This window comes from Pholcus phalangioides, unplaced genomic scaffold (assembly GCF_987345545.1).
Source record: "Pholcus phalangioides strain wild (caught in Gottingen) unplaced genomic scaffold, Ppha-v1.0 ptg000022l_1, whole genome shotgun sequence".
NCBI classification, from domain to species: domain Eukaryota; kingdom Metazoa; phylum Arthropoda; class Arachnida; order Araneae; family Pholcidae; genus Pholcus; species Pholcus phalangioides.
The window spans coordinates 40,295,052-40,317,582 of NW_028301615.1; the positions used below are offsets into that span (position 1 = coordinate 40,295,052).

Here is a 22,531-nt window from a genome sequence, read left to right on the forward strand (position 1 = left end):
AGTGACTACCACTTCTTTCACATTTTTTACAAAATACCGTAGCTTAAACCCTGGAATCCTATGTTATACCCGTAGCGTCTACTGCCCCCATGGAACATTCCATCCACCCCCCCAGGGGCGTTAATGCTCATATTGGGAATCACTGGTTTAACTTATGTAATATATGTGTAAAGTAAATATGTGTTTGAGAATTCTTAATATTAACTTTGCAATAAAGACGTTTTCTCCAGTTACTTTCAATATGTTTAATTAGGACACTATACTCTTGAGTCAATAGAATTTTGCATGGTGAAGAAAAAAAATACTTGAGAATATAAAATAGACGATGCTGTACTCATCCAGCACATGGAAAATTTGCTCGCAGAATAGATATGATAGACAGTCAAGGCAAAATGATAATGCAATCAGCATGGCACGATTTCATAATTCATGGAAACATCACAAAAGTCATTTAAACAAACTACAACTTACACAAGAAATGCTAAATATGTTGTCCAAAGTGTTCTGGCTGCGAGATGGAACAAAAGTGCTTGTTTAACAACAGATCAAAGTAGGCCTATGTCATGGTAATCATGTGAATGCGATTTCAATTTACCAAAGTTTGCAATCCGACCACTGCACATAACATTTTTTGGGTATCCCCAAAGCCAAAAGTTGCAAGGGCAATAGCAAGTAACAGGGGTGAAAAATGAAAATGATTTTTATAACAGGAAAAATTACTTTTGTAGCAGCAAAAACAATGTTTTCGTAATACTTTAAAATTTTGGCAATAAATAAAATACAATTTTTAGTGCCGGACTCGTGATGCGAGGATCCGGGTTCGAACCTCACAGTGGTGGTCGCTGAAGTTGGTTTTCTGTGGTTTCCAACTTCAAGGCGCAAATGCGAGCCGATCTCCCCGTTAAGAGATCTTGCCACAGAGAGCAACAGTCCTACAACGGTAAATCATTCAACCATAACACTTCACTCATAGTTAGTAAAACTGGGGGCAGATGACAGCACTACACATAACAAGCATTACACAGAAACAAACTTTACGTCAGGTTGCACTACACGTACACGCACATTCCCGCATGTACCGATTCGTTGGGGGGGGGGTGCATGTGTGGTGTAGCAGTAGTAGGTAGGGGCTCGGGGATCCATGATGTTCTTAAGTCAGCCACCTCGTTGGGCAGTTTGCCTGTTGTGGCGTTGTATTTGTATATACATATATACAGTAGCATAAACAGGATTACTTTTTACATTAAAAACAGTGTTATCTCGGGTCAAAAGAACTGGGGTCCCTCCCAGAAACAAAATACAGAGCGATTTCCTCTACAAGAAATTATTTTTAATATTAAAAAAAAAAATTAGAGAAAAAAAATTTACAATTTTTATTTTAATAAAAAAATTTACAGACTTACATTTCTATTACATTCATATTTTTACATTCTCTACAATATCAACAAATGAGAGACATTTTAACATATGTATGGTATTCAAGATTACAAAACAGTGAAAATGAGTTTTTCGATTTACATTGTAAACTTGGTAATCACTAATATAAAAAAATCACTACAGGAGAGGCTTGAAACACTCATTAGTAAAGTAATTATTTTTCTCGTTTTTGCCGCTAATGCAAGTCTAAGTTGGGCTTTTGTTCTCTTCAGTTTCAAGCATTTTTGAACGTTTGATCTTGCTTCTTTTAATATATATCACATTTGAATTGATAAGTGTTTCAAGTTTGAGTGTTTCTTTTGAATTTTCACAAAAATTCCATGTGTTATTACACATATAATTTACTCCTTTACTCCCTCAGATTACATGTTTTTACTCCCTATTTTTTACTTATTTCATGACCCTTTTCTCATTGTTACTCTTCCAGAATTTCATCATTTTCCAATGATTATAAACACTAAATTTACAGATAGCAACTCCTGATGGTGAAGACAGATTAGTCATTGCTGTTAGATTAGTCTAAAGCAGGGTTGGTTGGTTTTAACCAAGTGGTTTTTTTAAAAAAACAAGTTTGGTTTTTTTTAAAAAATCAAATAAAAGTTGCCTAAATATAATTTTTTTCCTTGAAAAATATATTGGTTCACCATTAGCCAAAATGTTTCATTTTTACCACATTTTATATCCTTGGGGTACATTCTGATGGTATATCTTTAAATGACATAAGATTTTATAAGCGGTTTTTTTTCAAAAAGTCTCATAAAAGTGGCCAGAATATATATATATATATTTTTCATATGAAGTATCTTAGTTATTTAAAGTTATATACAAAAGCCAAAATTTCTCATTCTTACAACATTTTCTACCCTTTGGCTACATTCCGATGCTCCATCTTTAGCAAATTCATGAATAAGGATTGCACCACACATCTAAATGTAGTGGTGTATTATCTCACAGGGTTTCTTTTTCCCTTCACAAAGAAGCAGCAACAGTAGTGACACCATCATGCTAGGGGCAGGTGGTCCTATAATCCAATAAAGACATCAGCTGTCCTTAAAGGACAAAGACCAGTGTACTAGTAGTTACATTACCTCACATTTCATTTTCTTTCCCATAAGAAGTAGCACGTCTCCTACTGTATATCTCCCAGTCTTAATATTCAATAGTAGTTTTTTTTATACTTTCACACTGTTAAGCCCAGTTAATCAGGGTTCCACTGAATAATAATAACAGATTTATGAAAAATTATCAGCTATATACAAGGAGATTATAATTTGAATTTTGATTCTCCAAAACTATACAATAAATACTGATCAGAATCACTTGAAAATTTTCATGGATACTCCTGAAGCAATGGAAGTTTCTTTCGCAAAAGAAAAAAGTGCAAAATGTAAAAGTAGATGATGCTGTACTTGGCCAGCAGTATAATCTATTTTGTGCAACCACATCATTTCAGCACTTCCACAGCATCAGTGTGTGGATAGAATTTCTATCAAGATGCACATTGCAATACCAGCAAAGCAGCTGCTGAAGACCCATTTTGACAGGATGCACCTTAACCCTTGCATCTTCTGGCTGTGGGTGTCATAAACAGTGGTCAGATTGCAAACTTTGAATTGCAATCTCCAGCACATTCCCTATATGTTAGAGTTCCTCAGGAATATTAACGGGTGGGGGGGGGGGGCATTTGGTTTAATAAAGCTGAATTGCAAGCACATCTACATCATGACCATGGCATACTCCGATTCCGTTGTTGAACAACAATTTTTGTGCTTTCAACCTCAGGTTCGACAACATATTTAACATTTCTTAAGTAAGTGGTAGTTATTTGTTCAATTACTTCGTTTTTTGTGATGTTTCCATGAATTATGAAATCATGCAATGCTATAATTAAGGTATCATTTTGCCATGACTGGCTATCGTTTCCATTCTGCGAGCAAATTTCCCACATGTTCGATGATGTCATTAATTTTACATTTTTAAGTATTTTTTCCCCTTTACCAAATAAAATTGCATTTTTTCAGGAATATTCATGTCAATTTTCAAGTCATTTTGACAATCATTCTTTTTTTACAGTGTTTTGAAATCAGAACCTTAGTTATAATCACCCTGTATATCGTAAATCATTGGTAATTAATCTGCATTATTTATGCTTCATTAAATGCATTATATTCACTTAATTTTTATTACTTTTTTCAAAATAGCTTCCTAATTAAGCATACTGAAAGTAACTGGAGAAAAACCTTTATATACTATATGATTAATAGTAACATTGAAAGAATTTTCAAACACACAGTAATCCATTGAGTTGAACAAAAAATAATTAAATTGCAAAAGTTGGTTTTTCTTAAAATGTAAAATATTTATTGATTAAGTATGGGAATAGTGTTAATTACATTAATAACCATTTCATTTTAGTTAATTATTAGAATAACATGAATGTCGCTCTCCACTTGTTAATACAAGATATACAGAAGACTGGATGTTGTGAAGATATTTAGTATTTGAGATGTTCATTTTTTAAGGAAGGAAAAAACTCATCTCTGCCTCTATACGGCATATATACGTTCTAGCGAAGGAAAATCTATCTCCTCTGTAGCTTAGTGGTCAGAGCACTTGTCGGCATATATACGCTCTAGCGAAGGAAAATCTCTATCTCCTCTGTAGCTTAGTGGTCAGAGCACTCATACGGCAATCGAGGGACCCGGGTTCGACTCCCGGTAGAGGCAGAGATGAGTTTTTTCCTTCCTTAAAAAATGAACATCTCAAATACTAAATATCTTCACAACATCCAGTCTTCTGTATATCTTGTAATTATTAGAAGTTTGAATGATTTTTCAGAACTTTCATTGTTTTGAATGTTAATACTATTTAAAACAAAAAAACCGGTTTAAACCAAAAAAACCTGGTTGTTTTACCAACCCTGGTCTAAAAGATATACAAATGTCAAGTACAGCCAGTCTTGGGAAATCGATGCAATTTAAAAAATAATGTAAGGAACACAAATCAAAGGAGCCAACTGTTCATAAAAAAATAGCTAGAAACAGCGATGGAAGGTTATTTGTGAATTGCTGCTCATCTGCAGAACAATATAGTTTGACCCTATTTTATACGTTGTTGGAAGCCTGGGTGCAGAATCCTGGGGAGGGGGCCTCAAGCTAATTCCATTTGTAGCCCCAAGAAATAAAATTGCAGGGAGGACAAATGATGTTATCGAAAAGGATTGAAGATCGAAACGGATTGATTAAATTGAGGATTTTAACCAATCCGTGTCAATTGCTAATCGTTTAACCTGTGAATGTAGTTTAAACTGTGTTGTGAATACTGCCGTTACTACTGTAAATCCCAACCAAACGGTGACCCAGCCCATATTCCAAGGAATTTCTTAATAAAAATTATTTGGACAGCGACACTTCACGAACTCGACAATTTCAGGCATTTAAGAATAAATAAGCCAATTTCAGGCTTCAATATTAAGCCTGGTAGTAATATGCAGTACAAGATGTGCTGCTTCCTATGGAAAGTTAATGTAATGTGAAGTTGTGAGAAAATGTGAGTTAATGTAACTACTAGTACACTGGTATTTGTCCTTCAGGAGCAGCTGGTCTTCTCTTTTTGCATAATAAGAGCACCTGCCCTTGGCATGTCAGTGAAGTCGCTACTATTGCTGCTTCTTTGTGAAGGGGAAAAAAGCCTGCGAGATAATACACCACCATATACACTGCTCAAAACAATTAGGGGAGCAAGCAAAAAAGTGAAGAAAACCGTGCGAGACAGCCACGTATTGGCATAAAATGGATAGTACACACGTATCAATGCGCAATACAGAAAAAAGACGTTAAAAAATTTGGAATTAAGCTTTAATTCTTTGAAAATATGGAAAAAACATGAAAAGATGATTTAGGGCAACAATTTGGTTACATGTAAATGATAAAAAAAAGTACTGTTTAGACATGATGCATGAGTTTTAATACGGCGTGTGGTCTCCTCGAACAGCTAAGACTGCTGCACACCTGTTTGCCATGAATGCAATGAGGTTATCGATCAGACTTTGGGGAATACTGTTCCACTCCTCAAGAAGTGCAATCTGCAAGTCTCGGACAGTAACAGGCGGCCTTGGTCACGCAGCGATGCGTCGTCAAGCATGACGACTTCAGCTTCAAGCATGTTCTCCACCAGACGAGCTCTATGCGGTCGGGCATTATCATCCTGGAAAACAGAGGAATCTCCAATGGCTCCAGCGTAAGGGATGACATGAGGTCACAGTATCTCGTCTGCATACCTTCGGGCAGTCAAAGTGTCATTCCGAATGATATGCAGGTCCGTACGTCCGCCTATGCTGATTCCACCCCATACCATCCAACCAGCTCGTCTGTATTGCGACCTTTCACGAACGAATGCTGAGTTATTTCGAGTGCCCCTGTCCCTCCATACCAGAACACGTCGGGTGTCACACTCCAGATTGAATCGGGACTCGACTGTAAACAGCACTTGGCTCCAATCATGTTGCTCCCAATCTCGATGTTCAGCAGCCCATCTTCTTCAGGCCGCACGGTGGCGTGGGGTCAACGGAATGCAGACCATTGGCCTACGTGCATAGAGCCCTCCCTCATGAAGCCGATTACGTACTGTTTGGCTGGACACCCTTCGTCCTGTTGCCAAGAGCAACCGTCTTTGCAGCTGCGTAGCAGTCTCTGTTCTGTTTCGACGGGCTGTTAACCATATATAACGGTCATCAGTTGCTGTAGTGGCGCGTGACCGACCTTGCCCTGGTCGACGTCTAACATTTCGTGTTTCTTGGAATCGATTCCACAGCCTTGCAACAACACTTCTGGCGACTCCAACAGCGTCCGCGACACTACGTTGTGTTTGCCCGGATTCCAGTCTGCCTATAACACGCCATGCCATGGATTCCGGTAAATCACGTTGTTGACACATCCTCAAGTCACCTTGTCTCAAAAAAAAATAAAAAAATAAATACTGCGCAATTGAATTTCACAGTTACGGCAGTAAAACAGACGTTTCTGCAACATCCCGATTTCTGCCCTTATCTCCTTTTTCTGGTTTTTCACGCCATGAACTTTGATTTGCATATGAAGTTTTCTTCTTCCGTTCCCTGCTAGGCTTTAAATTATGGATGATTCATTTTATGTTACTTATCGGTATACATCTTTGCGTAATTTTGTTAAAACCATGTGCTTCCCTAATTGTTTTCAGCAGTGTATGTGAGATGCAATCCTCATTCATGAATTTTCTTAAGGTAGAGTATCAGAATGTAACGCAAAGTTATAAAATGCAGTAAGAATGAGACATTTTGATACTGTATATAATTTTCAGTAACTAAGATACCTAATATGAAAGAAAAGTCATATTCAGGCGACTTTTATGCGATTTAAAAAAAAAACAAAAAAACATACATCTTACACTTTTTGAAGATGTACCATCAGAATGTACTCCAAGAATAGAAAATGTAGTAAGAATAAACATTTTTTGCCTAATAACGAACCAATACTATATTTTTCAGGGGGGGGGGGGGAAAATTGCCACTTTTATATTTACAACCCCGCCTGTGCATTCCAGCAACATTTCCGCATACCATAGCAATGATGCATGAATCGCTTGCCTTAAAACCAGGTGCTGACATTTCATTCTTAGAAACTAGGGATTAATATTGGCATTTTCTTTTAGTATAAACTAGTTTCATATGCATTGTAGACACTGGTTTTTTGTATCCCTCCTTATCAATCATGGTTTTTAAGAGACTGAAATGTTCAGCTGCTTCAGTATCAGCCAACAGTTTTTCACCCTGAATGTTCAATTCCTTAATTCCATGCCTAGATTTGAAACACATAAGCCAGCCGGCAGTCAATTTAAAACCAGCGTTACCCCCGTAGTTTCTTGTTCATTTCATCACAAATCAAAGGGCCACTTATTGGTTGTCCTTGGCTACATATCTGCATGAACCATGTCTAAACTGCAGTGTGGTTATTCATTGTTTTTCTGTGTAAGCTCCCATCTTCACAGTCACATATATTTGCAAATTTAGTAATGGTATCACTGTCCTTTTTTAATGTCCGAAATTGTTGCATTTTCAATTCCATATGACTGATCTAAGTATCCACTAGCACCATTCAACTCGTCTATTATTTTAAGTTTATCGCAAACACTTGTAACATTACCATTTACACCCCGCCAGAAATGGTCCTTTTCTAGTCATTTTTATATTGCCTTTTACATTGATTCTGGGATCGATCGGCGAGATCATGTGCAGTCGATCGGCGAGATCATGTGCAGTCGATCGGCGAGATCATGTTTAGGATCTTTTGCACTGTCAGATGCCGAATACCATAGTTCTATATTATTTTTAGTTCATGCAAATATGTACATTTTTCAAGTGTTACGTTGATTCTAGCGCCGCCAAATCTCGATATGGATTGGTTCCGGTAATGTGATATGGGGAATTTTCCCTTATATGCCTGTAGTGTGCAATGAACAGACACGTTGGTCCTTGGACGTTGATAGTTACATTTCATTTCACCCCGCCTCGTTCCGGAAGCCATGAGTTGATGATCTAGCAGGGTACCTCGGCACCATTCAATCCGTTGATCATCGTCTTCATCTTCTAGTCAAAAATCACTCTCAGCCTCTGTTGAAGTCTCTACGAAATGTCGGCTCTCATCTGTGACGGGATATTCGTCGTCTCTTCGGATGCGTGATGCTGTTGCTATGGAGCTTCCCTTTCTCTAGGAGATCAATCAAGAAGTGAACTGTTCGTGTTCTTGCGACATCCCAAAAGGGTGTAATCGATGGACTGATCGGGTGAGAGCATTTTGAATCTGTGATATATTAAAGCTAAAACTCAAAAGGGAATTTACCGATGCATGTTGTGCAGGCTTAAAATGTTTGTTACAGCGTTAATCTTTAGATAATTATCTATATATATCTATATTATTATCTATATTATCGATATTATATATTTAGATAATTATAATCTCAAGATAACAGCGTTAATCTTTAGATTAACGCTGTAATAAAAGTTTCAAGTAAATGAAATAGTTGTCATATCATTATTGTAATCTGACAGACGGAATTATTTTCGGAAAGATAAAATTGGAATCCAAGAAGTAACGACTACACGTTACACTGAGAACGCTTTTACGTTTATTCACCATTGTGAACAGTACAAAAACAGCACGGTCTGTCACAAGCAATGATGCGAGGTTAGACACGTAGGCCAATTGGCAGGGGAGGGGGGGGGGAAGAGAGGGAAAGCACCATCGGAACTTTTACATTTCACGTAAATTTAAATTTGCAGACTGGAATGCTTTCAGTTACCTGATGTTTCAGTTGATCGGTATTCGGATAATCGATGCTCCACTTATTATGCATTAATTATTGCAACAAAAATTAACAGCAGCTACTACATATGAATCAGAACCTGTCCCACAAAAATATCTTCAAAAACACAAATTGTATGTATTAACAAATTGACATTTCTTTTTAAAACTAGAACAAAAGCAAAGTCTAGCAGACAATGTGTAAACTAGCAATAGACCAATTTTGATCGTCATCCTCATTTCAATCCATCGTGGGACCATCTTCTTAACTGTGCTCCCCCCCCCCTAAATTTTCAGGTTTACTACAAAGTTTCTTTTATGAAACTGAGTAATTTTGAGGTAGATTTAGAGATAATATGTATCAATACCCTCCGATACTGTAAACAATTTTCAGGTGTAATTTTAAAAAATTACTCTCCAATACAGCCAGACCCACTAACAATGAAATCTGGAAAAAAATTTGAGATATGGTTTTCTAGAAATGGTTTTTAATGAAAAAAAGAAAAAACATGCCAAGAATGGCAAAAAATTTGATAAAAACTGAAAAATACTGTACTATATTTTACTACATACTAATGAAATTATTGGGGTCACAATCAATGTTCAATCACAGTATGCTAATGCACTAAAATACATTCGATTTATTATTTTTTGGTTAAATTATTTTATTTACAATACCATATTTAAAATAATCCGTATGCTTAGATCGATACACACTCTTTGCTCTTTGAAAGCCTTCACAATTTCATTTATACTAGCAACAGCTAATAGTATTTTGAGCCCTATTTTCTCAGTTTCCTCCAGAAAATGATGCAGCATTTTTACAGCAACAGTTCAGTATTTCTCATTTACTTTTTCTAATTCCTCTGGAGCATTTTCTGCTGTATTTTCGTCACCTGAGTTGGCCATACATTCACCAATAACTTTGTTATCAGTCAAAGTGCTGCAAGTTTGTTAGTAAACTTTGTTTATTTCAATCAAATTGGGAAATAAAATTTCTAGATTCAAGTGCTTTTTAGTAATGCCCCAATGTTTCGCAATTTCATCTTCAACATTTTTCTGAGAATCATTGAAATTCAAGTGAGAATCACCAGATCTGATCTTTCATAACTGAGATGACTGGTCCAAACTTGCAGCTTTCTTGAAGCAACTTTGAATTGCTTGTTGACAGACATTTTGCCATGCTGAACAAGCCATAGACCCTCTGTCAATCATAGTACCTGCCTATGAATGACAAGATCCATCAACACAATGACTATAATGCTAATAATTTTTACTTATCACTTTCTTTCACCTCCAAACAAAAGTCTTATTTACACAGGAAATTTACATGGTTTTTTTTTTTGCTTTTTTTACTATCACTGGGCTTGGCCTTCGAGACAGAGTTTTTGAAAATTGAACTATATTTGATACATTTGTACCAGCTTAGCAACTGAAGTGTTCAAGCAAAATAAAAATTTTTACATCGATGATACAATATTTTAATTAAAACCAATTGACCATAATTGAATAAAACAAAAATGTCTTTTTTTCCTTGATATTTGTGAACTTTTAATCATTTAATGATTTAAACATTTCACAATCAAATCATTAAACGATCATTTTTGCTAAATAAGCATGCAAAATGTGTATATAATGCTTTTTCTTTTAGTAAGAGCATGGACACCAAAATTTTTTTCTCATATTTTTTGAACCATTCAAAGAGACAATAATGAACTTTGAGTAATCTCAAACTATTTTGATATTTTTTATATTTTCGGCTTTCAACTAACTGTATAGCTATCATGTTTGAAAAGTAGAGTTTTGCACTTGGACATTTTCAAAATTAATTTGCAAACGATGAAATCATCAGAACCAATGTCTAAATCTAGTTCGAGAATGGCAACTGTACACTAAAGGTCATTTGGACGTTAGAGAATTTTTTAGGAAGAAATAACCTTAATCATTTCTAACTTTTTAATGAAGTTCATAGCAAAGAAAATAGGATTTAACTGAGATAAGTAGAAAACAAAAGCAGCAAAATAGGATTTTACAGTATTCAAAACAGTCCTACTAGAATATCTTCTAAAGAAAAAACGAGACATCAGTTGCAGAAAAATAAATATTTAGAGATCTGATAAGGTTACCAAAAAAATTACTAACAACTCCATGTGTATTTCGCTGAAATCTGTGTTCGTTATAAACAATAAAAATAACATCAATGAAGAATAAAAAATTCACGCAACATGGAACAACTTTGTGATATGTGAAAATTTTCAATATCTGTTCATTATAAGCGAGTTCAACTTCACGCTCTATTTGGTTACTCAGTCTTTTTGACCATCGTTAAATTTGCACTTCCACAAAGTTTAATTTCCTTCCATATTTTTTTGCACACACTTCTCTATGGTCCATTCATGATAATAGGCTGGCATTTTAAAAGAGCTTATTTAAAAAAAAATAACAGTATAAAGGCAAGGTGCACACTGGACCAATATGACAAGCAATAAAATTTATGACAAAAATTATGATGCAAACAAAATCAATATAGGATTGGTTAAAAACATTAATTTCATATTTTTAATCAATCCATGTCGATTCTCTGTTTCGCTGTTGTATTACTTCAGTGTGCACCCTGCCTAATCCATCTGCAGTCTTGTGTACAATATAAAATGAAATACAATTTGATAAACTTAAGTTTCACAAGATACAAGGAAAGCTGACTACATGTAGAGAGTTGCAGATTTTTTTTTTGGAAAAATTTTCTCTGCCTCCACAGGAACTCAAACCCATATCTCTTGTATCTATAATGGTTAATGGCACTGAGCAATGGATGGCGACAGCAAGCAACTAATAGTTCATATGAGGGACTAGGGTTTTAGTCCCTGTGGAGGCGGAGATACATTTTTTTAAAAAGTCAGCATCTCTACATATAGTCAGTTTTCCGTAAATCTTTTATTAACAAGTGGCGACATATTTCGCTACAAATTTGTGGTTTCATTTGATTTTTTTTTAATTAAAATTTTAATCCTGAAATAATTTAAGACTGAATGATAATTCAATTTATTACAACACATTTAATTCATAAATTTCATAGTCATAAACATAATATTTACTTACATGTGAAATCAATACACGTTTTAAAAATGACAAAAAGCTGCATACTTACTGGACTACTCATGAACACATGAAGGAATGTTCTTAGCCTATCATCTCTAACATTGGTACCAAAGTTAGAATTAGTTCCATTTGGCACAGTTAAGTACTGAAGAAGTTTTCTCACCAAGCCACTGTGGATAACTTCAAAAGAGGAAATATCACTCTCTACCACCACACTGCGTATGTCCTCTAAAGCTTTCAGACCACCATCGGACATGGATTCCAAATGGCTTAATGCAGATATTAGCCTGTTCAATACATTCATGGCCGGATGGCACGTGCCTTGTTCAGCACTGAAATACTTCTCATCAAACTTCTGGGCTTGTTCTTTAATCCAAGCTCTGATTTTCTCCCTGTTTCCTGGAAGGGTAGCGTAATTGGATGGTCTCTGTATCAATGCAGCTTCCTGAAAAAGAAAAAAGAAAATTTTAAACAAATCTGAAACTAATATTTGAATTTAAAAAAAAAGAAAAGAAAAGAGAATTGTTTTATCTTTTCACACTATAAATTAACTATAGAAGGGCCCATGAAAAGTTTGAACTGGCGGCCTGTAAAAGAACCCAGCCTAGGGACCCTGCTACAGGATGTGGGGGCCATGAACACAATACTCAAAACCATATTTAGAAAAACAAGCAATGAAAAGGTGGCTTTTATTCTGAAAACTGAGAGCCAAGGGTAAAGGAGGGCATGATTTTTCTGGGGAAAAAATTAAAAAAAAACAAAATATAAGAGCATCTTGAGAAATTGCGGCAAAATTAGTAGCTGCAAGAGCATGAAGTCGTCTCTGCTACGAGAGCGTCCAAGAAGCAACAGCCCATAAATACACCCCAGAATAAGAATTCATCTAGAAAAATTACCAAATGATCTAGGCTAGAATAAATTTTGAAGTTGTATCAAAAACATTTCTCAAACAAATTAAGTATATTAACATTTCAGTGTGATAAATATTAATTGCAGTCAGAAGGAAATAAAAAAATTTTTGTTACAACATATATGAATTGGTATGAAAATATAACTCAATGAATAATCAATAGAAAAAAATCTGAAACTACTAATTATATTGAATATGCCAATTCAAAAATAATAAATGCGATTATATATTTCTGTGACTGAATCATTTTACTGTTTCCACCAGTCGCACCTTCGTCAAGAGAAGATACCATTTTTACATCCTTTATTGAAGCTTTTTACGGGTAAAAGTTTCAATTGAGAAATTTTAAACTTTCAAACATTTATTCAGCCCTGTTTTATTGAGCAACATGTGATTTAATGCAAAAGACAGGGTAAAAAAAAAAACAATCACACAGTAAACATACACACACTGTATGCACCTTCCCCCAAAAGATTTCACTTACCAGTGAAGGAGAGCAAATTACCACATTTTAGTGAAAAACTGATTGATTTGGTTAAAAAAATGTTCAAGTAAATCTTATTTGGCTAACACTTTACAAATCTGGTGATGAATTCGCCACCATAGTGGACGAAGCTTACACGTAATAACAGGGTTATAATATTGCACTACATGGAGAGAAAAGCACTAATCGTGAAAGAGGAAGGCCAAACTTGGCTTCTAACAGGATGGAATATTATAGTTAATTTTGAGGGAGTGACAACCCGCTGCTGGCGGCGAAATGTACTTCTGTTCAGTGTTTGGCACGTAACTGACTTAAAACAATGACACATCACAAAAAATTCACAATGTTATAACTCGACACTCGCCTGATTAAAAAACAGAAAACACTTTTCTTTATTAGTTTTTCACAAGGAATCATGTAATTATTGTATAGTAGATAATTATCACACTGTATAGATCATATTGTAGATGAGATTAAATAACTGCTATTACATAAATTATTGCTTGCTTGAATTACTTTAATATTTAAACTTTCAATTCAATTCTTACCATTAATTTTAAGCAAAATTACAATACACATTTAAAAGATATAATTACCTGAGCCAGAAGGCGACCAGTTACAGGAGAATTGCTGTTCCAACGCCCCCACCTGGCAGGGTTGAGATTTGCCAGAAATGAGGAAGTCTTGGCAGCAGCCGAGCTCAACTTCCCTCTATTTGAAGGTATTGAGTTAGAGCAACTTCCACTGAGAGTTCCAAGCACGGGACTTGCACTAATGGTGTTGGTGCAACTTGCAGGGGTGCTTGATGAGGATAGAGAAATCACAGATGGACCCAACATTGTGCTAATATGGTTATCTAGAACACTTCGTCTAAGGTTCACTGAACAGTTGTTACTAGATGGAGGATCTCTCGGGGATTCTTCAGTTCGTACTTTGCGACTGGTTGCATTGCCTCGTTTTGGAGTACGTTTTCTTTTTAGAACATCACTCAACCTCCTAAAACCGGAGAAAGAAAATGAAATGTCAAACAAAATAGATGCACATGAAATTTTCCTAAACTTAGAGACTTGGAAACATTTTCTTTTCTCACTTTTTTTAAATTGCATTCTTAGAGGAAAAGATCAAGATAAAATGCAATAAAATAATGATGCAAATTTTTAGTTGATTAGATTTTTGCAGCCATGCTTTAATGAATGAGATTTCCTTTGGTTAAGGTACCACACCATTTCAACTTTATACTTTTGAAGTTTTAAACAGTTTTATTTTGGTAAGATCTTAATAAAACATTTCAAACTTGTCTTCAGCGTATAACCTCTTCAACCTGAGACAAAACTAATCATTAATTTTTTTCCCCTAATTGATTTGTGTTTATTATGTGTCAAAATGCGCTTTAAAAGAAAAAAAAAATTGAAAAAATTCATTAATTGATTTGGATCGATATCTTTACTATTACCATTTGAATTGGATATCCTTACGCATACCTTCAAGTCTAACTTGAAAAAAAACAAAAAAACATTAAAACTGTAAAAAATGAAGGAACACATGCATACCTCTGGAACGAAGAGGATAAAGCAATTAAAAGCATCTAGATGGCTCATTCACAAGAAACTCTTGAATAATACTTACATCTGACAAGTGTTGCTACTATGGTTATCTTCAGCTGTTGTTCCCTGAGCAGATCCAACAACACCTTCAGATGTGGATGTGACAGAAGAAGAGGAACCCCACACATTGCTAGTAAAGTGCAAGTTGTCTGATGTGAGATCATTTGACGACATCAAAATAGAATTTGAACTTAGAGCCTGACCGGCATTATCACATGCAGATATTCCAGATGAAAAGAAAGCAGGAAGTGTGAATGACTGGACAGTTTCAGATGTGGCTGCATTTGAATCTTTGGTTTGGTTGACTTCAGAAGTGATATCAAGTTTCACCAACCATTTGACTTGATGCATTACGCCTAAAGATGAATGCACAAACAAAAAAATATATAACACTCAAGAAGATGAGGCACACAATAAAATTGCATCATCTTTTATTCAAACTAAGGTAAAATACTTAAAAGAAGCTGCAGGAGAAACTATGAAATTGTAAGATTGTGAAACAAAAAAGGCTTTCGCTGCCATCGTGTAAATTAAAATTAAGCTTAAAAGTTTCATATTTTTGGCCAACGTGAAGTATGGTTTTCGTCTTTCAATGCTTCGTTCATACGAGTGCTGAATATTTTCAAGAAATCATTACGTAATGACGGGCAAAAGGCTACTACTTATGTCTTCTCCTACTTGAGCCGCACTGCCTCGTCGGGATTGGTCTGTTGAGCTAGCCTGTTTTCCCCATCGGTCTAAGTTTTTCCCAAGGGCTCTGGATAATGCTTGGCTTTCAATCTCATTTTCAAAATGGGAAATCAAGCACTGTTGATTTTTATCCTCTTTTTTTCTGTTGAAGCAGTTATTGTGTTTTTGAATTTCGATTGCTTCTCTAAAAATACGTGGAAAATATCTCATGTTGTTGGATAACACTTGGGTGTTTGTGAGGAGAATTTTGTGGTCCTTGGTCAGGGTATGCTCTGCTACGGCTGACTTGTCAACCTGACCCAGTCTACAATTTTGTTTGTGCTTGATAAATCTGGTCGATATCGATCTTTTTGTGTGTGTGTAGTGCCTATGTACACTTCTTCACAATTGCACAAGATACAATAAACCCCAGCTATTTTTAGTCCGTCCCCTGAGTCAGGTTGACAAGTCAGCCGTAGCAGAGCATGCCCTAACCAAGGACCACAAAATTCTCTTCACAAACATCCAAATGTTATCCAATGACGAGATATTTTCCATGTATTTTTAGAGAAGCAATCAAAATTCAAAAACAACTGCTTCAACGGTAAGGAAGAGAGGATGAAAATCAACAGTTCTTGGTTTCCCATTTTAAAAATGAGATTGAAACTCAAGCATTATCCAGAGCCCTTGGGAAAAACTTCGACCAATGGGGAAAACAGACTGACTCAACAGACCAATCCCGATGAGGCAGTGCGACTCAAGCAGGGGGAAGGCGTAAGTAGTAGCCTTTTGCCTGCCATTACATAATGATTTCTTGAAAATGTTCTCATTTGATTCATCCCGAAGTTCTGAATTGTAAAAAAATATATTATGTAAAGGGTGAAATTTTTACTATCTTCAGGCATGCCAACCTTGACAAAGCCTTTCAGTAGTGATGAATGTTGAGCTTTGCCATGGGAGGGCAACATATAGTCCAATAAAAAAAGGAATTTTTTTTAAAAAAGTTCAATTAAATGTGCATTTACATACTACACCTCACAGGCCCTGGAACCTAGGGGCTTGGGCCACGCGAGTCCCTCTTCCCCAAGCAACTTTGTGAGGTCGCAGAGTTACTTAGTAATTCATGAAGCTTCAATGCAACCCCACCTTATATACGCCCTTGTGGGTCGTATATATGGATGTCTAGCAACCATACAGCCCTGTATTCATATCTGATCACCTACAACAAAACATTTTCTCCATAACATGTTCTGCAGGCTCCATCGGGCACTATTGGTGCAAATAAACCCGGGTACAGAACCCCCCCCCCAAAAGCTGTTTTTAACCCACAGTGTGGGACGATTTTGACCATGAAAACAATTTTTTTTTTGGCATTTAGGCCTAGAGTAGCACAGTAGATGGAGCCAATACCACCATTGCCAGACGTGGTGACCGATCACAGTCCTCCAAGAAACGGATTTCATATATTTTTCTTATACTTTTCAAAGTCAGATACTTATTATTTGCCTTGATACCAGCTTGTTATCCCTCTGACCTTCTAATGTGAGAACATATGTAAAAGATACGTAGAGGAAAGGAGAGAGAGCCTATCTCCTCCATATCTGCCCTTGAAAGGCTAAATTTGATCAATGACCCATCTCGAGTCTGAGTTTGTCTTTTCTCAAACTATCACATACGTATATAAATTTATTGTTACGGTAATAATCAACATGATAAAAAACACGAAGAACCAATTTTTTTTGAAAAAATATAGTTTTTATATTCAAATTGTATAATATATATTTCCGTAATACTGAGAGTATCATATACGCCATAGTTGAGAGCGGCCATCCGTAAAGACTGCAGATAATCTGTAGCAGCTGGCCACTCTATCTTATAAATTTTGGATTATGGATACTTCGAACTAGTTTTGTAGTAGAGATGCAACCAATGCCAGAACAAACTGTCAAAATAACCATCAGCTTAGTTAAAATGGGGGTGGTAATACATGCCAAGGCGAACAGTTTTTGCAATGAAACCTAGAGTTGCAAATAACTTTTTAGCTTGATTATATTAACATGCAATTTAAGCCACTAGTGCCTAAAAAGGTAAGCAGGATTCTAAATGAACCCTGGGAACGAGAAGGAAAAAATACTGGAAGGAAAAAAGTACTTCCCCTAGCACACTCCATTTTAAAGTGTACAACAAAAGTAAGCCAATGAGTTGCAACAATAATTAACAAAATGAAAAAAATAATTTGTTTACAGGTGAAAGCGGAGTGTAAATAAGAAGTTAAACTTTGATTTAGCAATGGGTTATATCGTTCATACAGAACCTTGTTGAAATCTATGGTGTTCCTGGATTTCACAACATTCAGATTAATTTCTTGGATTTCACTAAAATATTTATTGTTTTCCAGAGCATGTTAGAGGTTATTTTCTCAGTATCAGAGCCACACGCACCTTTCCTTTCTCTTCCTACTTAAATGCTATTATACATCAACTCTTGAAAGAAAACCAAAAAACACCAAGCTTTAATGATGAAAATGAGATGAATGTTTCAAAACTTTAAAGAATTTCTGATAAATTGTGCATGCAGTATAGATTCCAGAAGATAAAAAAAATGCTAAGGTTTTTGACTGCAACAGTTATTTCCCTTTATCAATCAAAATAGTGTGTATTATATGCATCATATCACATATTTACCTTCTCTTCTGAAATATACACCAAATATGTCTGGAAGCTTCTGCATCAAGATTTCAGCCATCTGAAGAGCAGCAACTACCACTCTGAGATCTTGAGAGGCAAGCATTGCAGCTACATGACTTAAAAGGAAATGAAGACATATTTTACTATGAAAAATATTACACGATACAAAATAACATGTATCGTTCTCTTGAAAAAAATCATGTATAACATCTAAATAATTGTTTCACAGAAATTTACGAATTAGGTGTACGTTTTGGACATTGGAAAGAGCAGTCAAGTCTGCCTGATGGTTGAAAAATAAACAACTTATTTAAACTTAAAAACCCATTAGCCAATGACTTATTTGAGATTGTAGTTTCCATACGAAAAAGCTTATCATTTTCATTTTTAGAAGTATCTCAAAAGCTCATGTAACATCAAAATCATAATAAATTAAGCTCAATTCAAAAGTTACCTACCTAGCAACAACCTGATTTTTCAGAACTGTTTTCAAAAGCTCTGGAGGTGAATAATATATCATACGAAGAAGAGCTCTAAGGCATTTGTGTCGAACAGCAGGACCAGCCTGTAAAAGGTATAAAAAATTAAACTATTCTGATCCGAAAGGGAAACATCATAATAGAAAGTCTACTAAAAATTTCAGAAGCCTTTAAAAAAATTTCATACTAACCGAGCTGCTATACACTTCATACAGGACACCAAATAATGACTTGACACAAGATGATGCTAAATCTGAATCTCCTTGAAGACAATCAACTCGAGAATCTGTACTTGCAATACTGCTACTTGAGCCTATCAATGAAATTAAAAATTTATAAACTTGTTAAAATAATGTAGAAGTATCTTTTAAGTATCAGATTTTCAAAATGATTGACTCTCGGTATGAAACTGAAATAAAAAAAATAAAAAAAAAAAAAAAAACACATTATAAACAATGCTCCATGAATGTGGGTGGGACAGAAATATATAAACATTAGTACCAGAAGTCTGAGCTCCACAGCTATTATTGACTCTACGTTGGACAGGGCGTGTAGTACCAGTATCTTCATTTATTTGTTGCATAGCATTGAAATCTATTGTGTAAGTTTTACCCATTGCTGAAAGGCTTATTTCATCTTCTGCTGACTGGTGAGCAGCCTATAAATTTGAAAATAAAATAAAACAATGAAAATATACAAAATTTAACAAAATAACTAAGATCTATGATCTAAAAATAAGTAGTTGCTTGCCAGTTATACCTCAATTATTTTGTTATCGATACCAGTGTATGGATGCCAAATGCCACGATCATCACGCCATTGCCATATCACAGTATCCACATTGTTATTGCTGGGCTTCATTATCAGAGAATCTATGCTGAATATTCCATCAGTTGGTAGACGAGGCATGAGCTCTCTATAAGATAGTTTTTGCAACTTATTAACAAATACAACGCCACAACAGGCAAAATGCCCACCGAGGTGGCTGAGAAAAAGATGCCCATAAAAATATAGATGTCATATTTCGAAAATACAGCAAACCAATTAAAAATGCAATTAATAAAAATTATAAACAATATATACACGTGATAAAAATTATACAATGCCCACAAAGAATACTTATGGTTGTCTTATTCTAAGTATGGATAGCTTCTTGATTTACCCCAACATTATCGTATTCCTTTTTAAACGTGTCAATTGTGTTACAATATACTACCTGTGCTTGATTTATTGAGTATGAAGTACACCATAATATCCAACAGTCACAATAAGACATTGGCCCAGCTCAGTGGTTGTGTAAAAATACATAATTTCCTTCTCCCTCAGAATTCACGTGTTCCCAAAGAAAAAAAAAATTGATAATTCCCTAATCCCCCCCCCCTTCTCTGATTGTCTAGAGACTGTTCCTTAATGTTGTCTCTTATATGATTATGTGTATTTAATTTTTAATTTAACGACTGACGATCGCCCTCAGATGGCAAGCAATTTTAAATTATCCTTGTTTAAAGAAAATTCTTTTAATACGAAGTTTCTGAAAATTATATATTCATTAATTAAATTAAATATTCTCTTGAAATTAACAACCTAAATATTATGAGGTTGGCATAAAAATATTATGTCTTCTTGGAAATATATTCAAATAACCTGTTTAAAATAACCTTATCTATTCAGAAAAAGTCCTCAAATAATATGAGAAGTTTTCCCCTGATAAATTGAAGATTTACTTTTTACATGAAAAAATATTCTACAAAGAATTCACACACTGATAGAGATGCTAAAAAGTGTTTTTGAAATGAATAAAAAAAAACATCCAAGTGCAATATGCAGAACTGATTTGATATTTACCCAATAAGGGAGGTCAGTTCAAAGAGTTCTTGAGGACTTCGAGGTAGCAACTGTCAATAGCGTAGAAAATAGATTTAATACAATATTTTGAAATGAGATAAAGACTAATATAATCACATATCAGTCTCCAAAATCAGTTTTCACACAATACCTTACATGATAAATGAACTCAAACTGAATAATTAAACAGGAATCAAGTACTGATATACAAAAATTAAAAAAAAAATTTAGTTAAGTCAACCGATTAAGTTTTGCTCTGGCATATGCAGAATACATTTGCACTCTTATATACACACTACCATGTATATTTGGGCACCTCATTTTTGAATGTTATGCTAATTGTATAAGCATATCTCATTCACTTTCACTAATTTATTAATATAACACATTCTCTCATGCCAAACCGATTCAGAGTTATTTCATTGAGCTAACTTTACAACAATATAAACTAACTCCAAAGCTTACTTCAATGTCACCAGTACTTCCAGAGCTTCCCATCAGTAGATACCTTAGAGTTTCTGCAATATCTGCAAAAAAAAAAAAAAAAAATTAAAAAAATAAAAATAAATTAAAAAATAACTCGTTTAAAATTGCAAATTTTTGAACAACTTCTGAATTTTAAAAAAAAATCAATTCAGTGAATATGGCAAACTTGACGTATGGTTTTGAACCAATTGTCATGTAAGTGGGGTGGGTGGTTCCGTGGAACAAATGGTGATCAGAGATCTATTATAGTAATTGCTAAAGAAAGTCTTCAATAGAGACCTGTATAACATGTTCAACAAATTTCTAATAGAAATGTCTTGAAGATTTCGGAGTTCAATCAAATGACAACCCAAGCACTCAAACTAATATAGAATATATTTCACACTAGCAAACAAAGAGTTGTTTTTTTCCTTATATAAACTACCTTAATAAAGTGAATCACTAACTCTTATAATATTATGCCTTTTAAGAGTGCAGCGATCAGTAATAACATTGGCCATAATTTCATTCTCAACTTTGTTTTCCATGCAAAGTTGCTGGCCAAAGCCTATACAAGGGAATGTGGATGTGAATATAATTTAGTTATTGACAAAAACATTGAACGCAAAAAAATTCAATAGCAAAAAAAAGACAACATTCCAGTCAAATAAAATAAGCAATGAATTTTTCAGTCAATGAATTCAAAACAATCTATGCACACGAAAAAATTACACTAAGTTTTAGAAGACACTTTATATTTAGATAAATGATTAGAAAAATGAAAGGATCAATTCAGTAGAATTTCAATGAACTGAGATATGGATTACTTCCAACATTTTATAAATTAATTTAGATGAAGGGTCATTCCATGTTAGATCACTCAGCCATGAAACCCATGGTCACAGATTTTGATAATTTTTTTTTTATTTGTTGCTTTTACCATCTTGAGAAAAATGATGCAGATGACTTTTCCGCGGTTTAATTTTAAAGCGACATTGTTTGAGAAAATAAATCTGAACTTTTTCAATTTTCAATATATTCAAGTGAAATTTTCACAAAGTTCACAAAAACACAAAGAATATGAATAAAAGTAATTCATACACTTACATTTGAAATTTACATGCAAAGAAAAAAATTATGTTAACTCTGTTTTTGTGGAATTTTTCTAATGTAGTTTTTAGACCAGAGGCGCACAGCAGTTACCAAAACAACTTTTATTTCAAATTTCTCCTAAATATATGAAGTAAAGTATTGGAGAAAAGGATTTTTTGACCGTTAATATATTTATCCTTAACACAAATTTCATAGAGATAAGACTGGATCACTCCAATTTCAAATCATTCAACTAGATACTAAAATGCAACCCATCATACCAGATTCCAATTATTTTTTTTTGATTATTGCTTCTATTATCCTTGTTGACCATGCAAAATTTCACACGTAGCATCTACATATCTCAAAAACATTGAGAAAATTTTTTTTCTAACTCCACGAATGAAGTCTCTAAGGCTAACCATT

General features: G+C 34.6%; 1 protein-coding gene across 5 annotated transcripts in view; it reads right to left on the bottom strand.

Moving 5' to 3' along the window:
• The window catches only part of ctrip (E3 ubiquitin-protein ligase ctrip), a 220,630-nt gene that overhangs the window by 48,712 nt on the left and 149,387 nt on the right, over positions 1 to 22,531 (bottom strand). For all 5 annotated transcript variants that reach the window (XM_089249354.1, XM_089249352.1, XM_089249353.1 and 2 more), the window contains 10 exons: positions 21,014 to 21,075; positions 20,549 to 20,598; positions 19,463 to 19,619; positions 19,205 to 19,361; positions 18,895 to 19,016; positions 18,683 to 18,789; positions 18,222 to 18,340; positions 14,891 to 15,224; positions 13,861 to 14,260; positions 11,920 to 12,315 (listed from right to left, as the gene is read on the bottom strand). In XM_089249354.1, the coding sequence (XP_089105480.1) occupies positions 11,920 to 12,315; positions 13,861 to 14,260; positions 14,891 to 15,224; positions 18,222 to 18,340; positions 18,683 to 18,789; positions 18,895 to 19,016; positions 19,205 to 19,361; positions 19,463 to 19,619; positions 20,549 to 20,598; positions 21,014 to 21,075 (1,904 nt within the window). The remainder of the gene's footprint in view (positions 1 to 11,919; positions 12,316 to 13,860; positions 14,261 to 14,890; positions 15,225 to 18,221; positions 18,341 to 18,682; positions 18,790 to 18,894; positions 19,017 to 19,204; positions 19,362 to 19,462; positions 19,620 to 20,548; positions 20,599 to 21,013; positions 21,076 to 22,531) is intronic.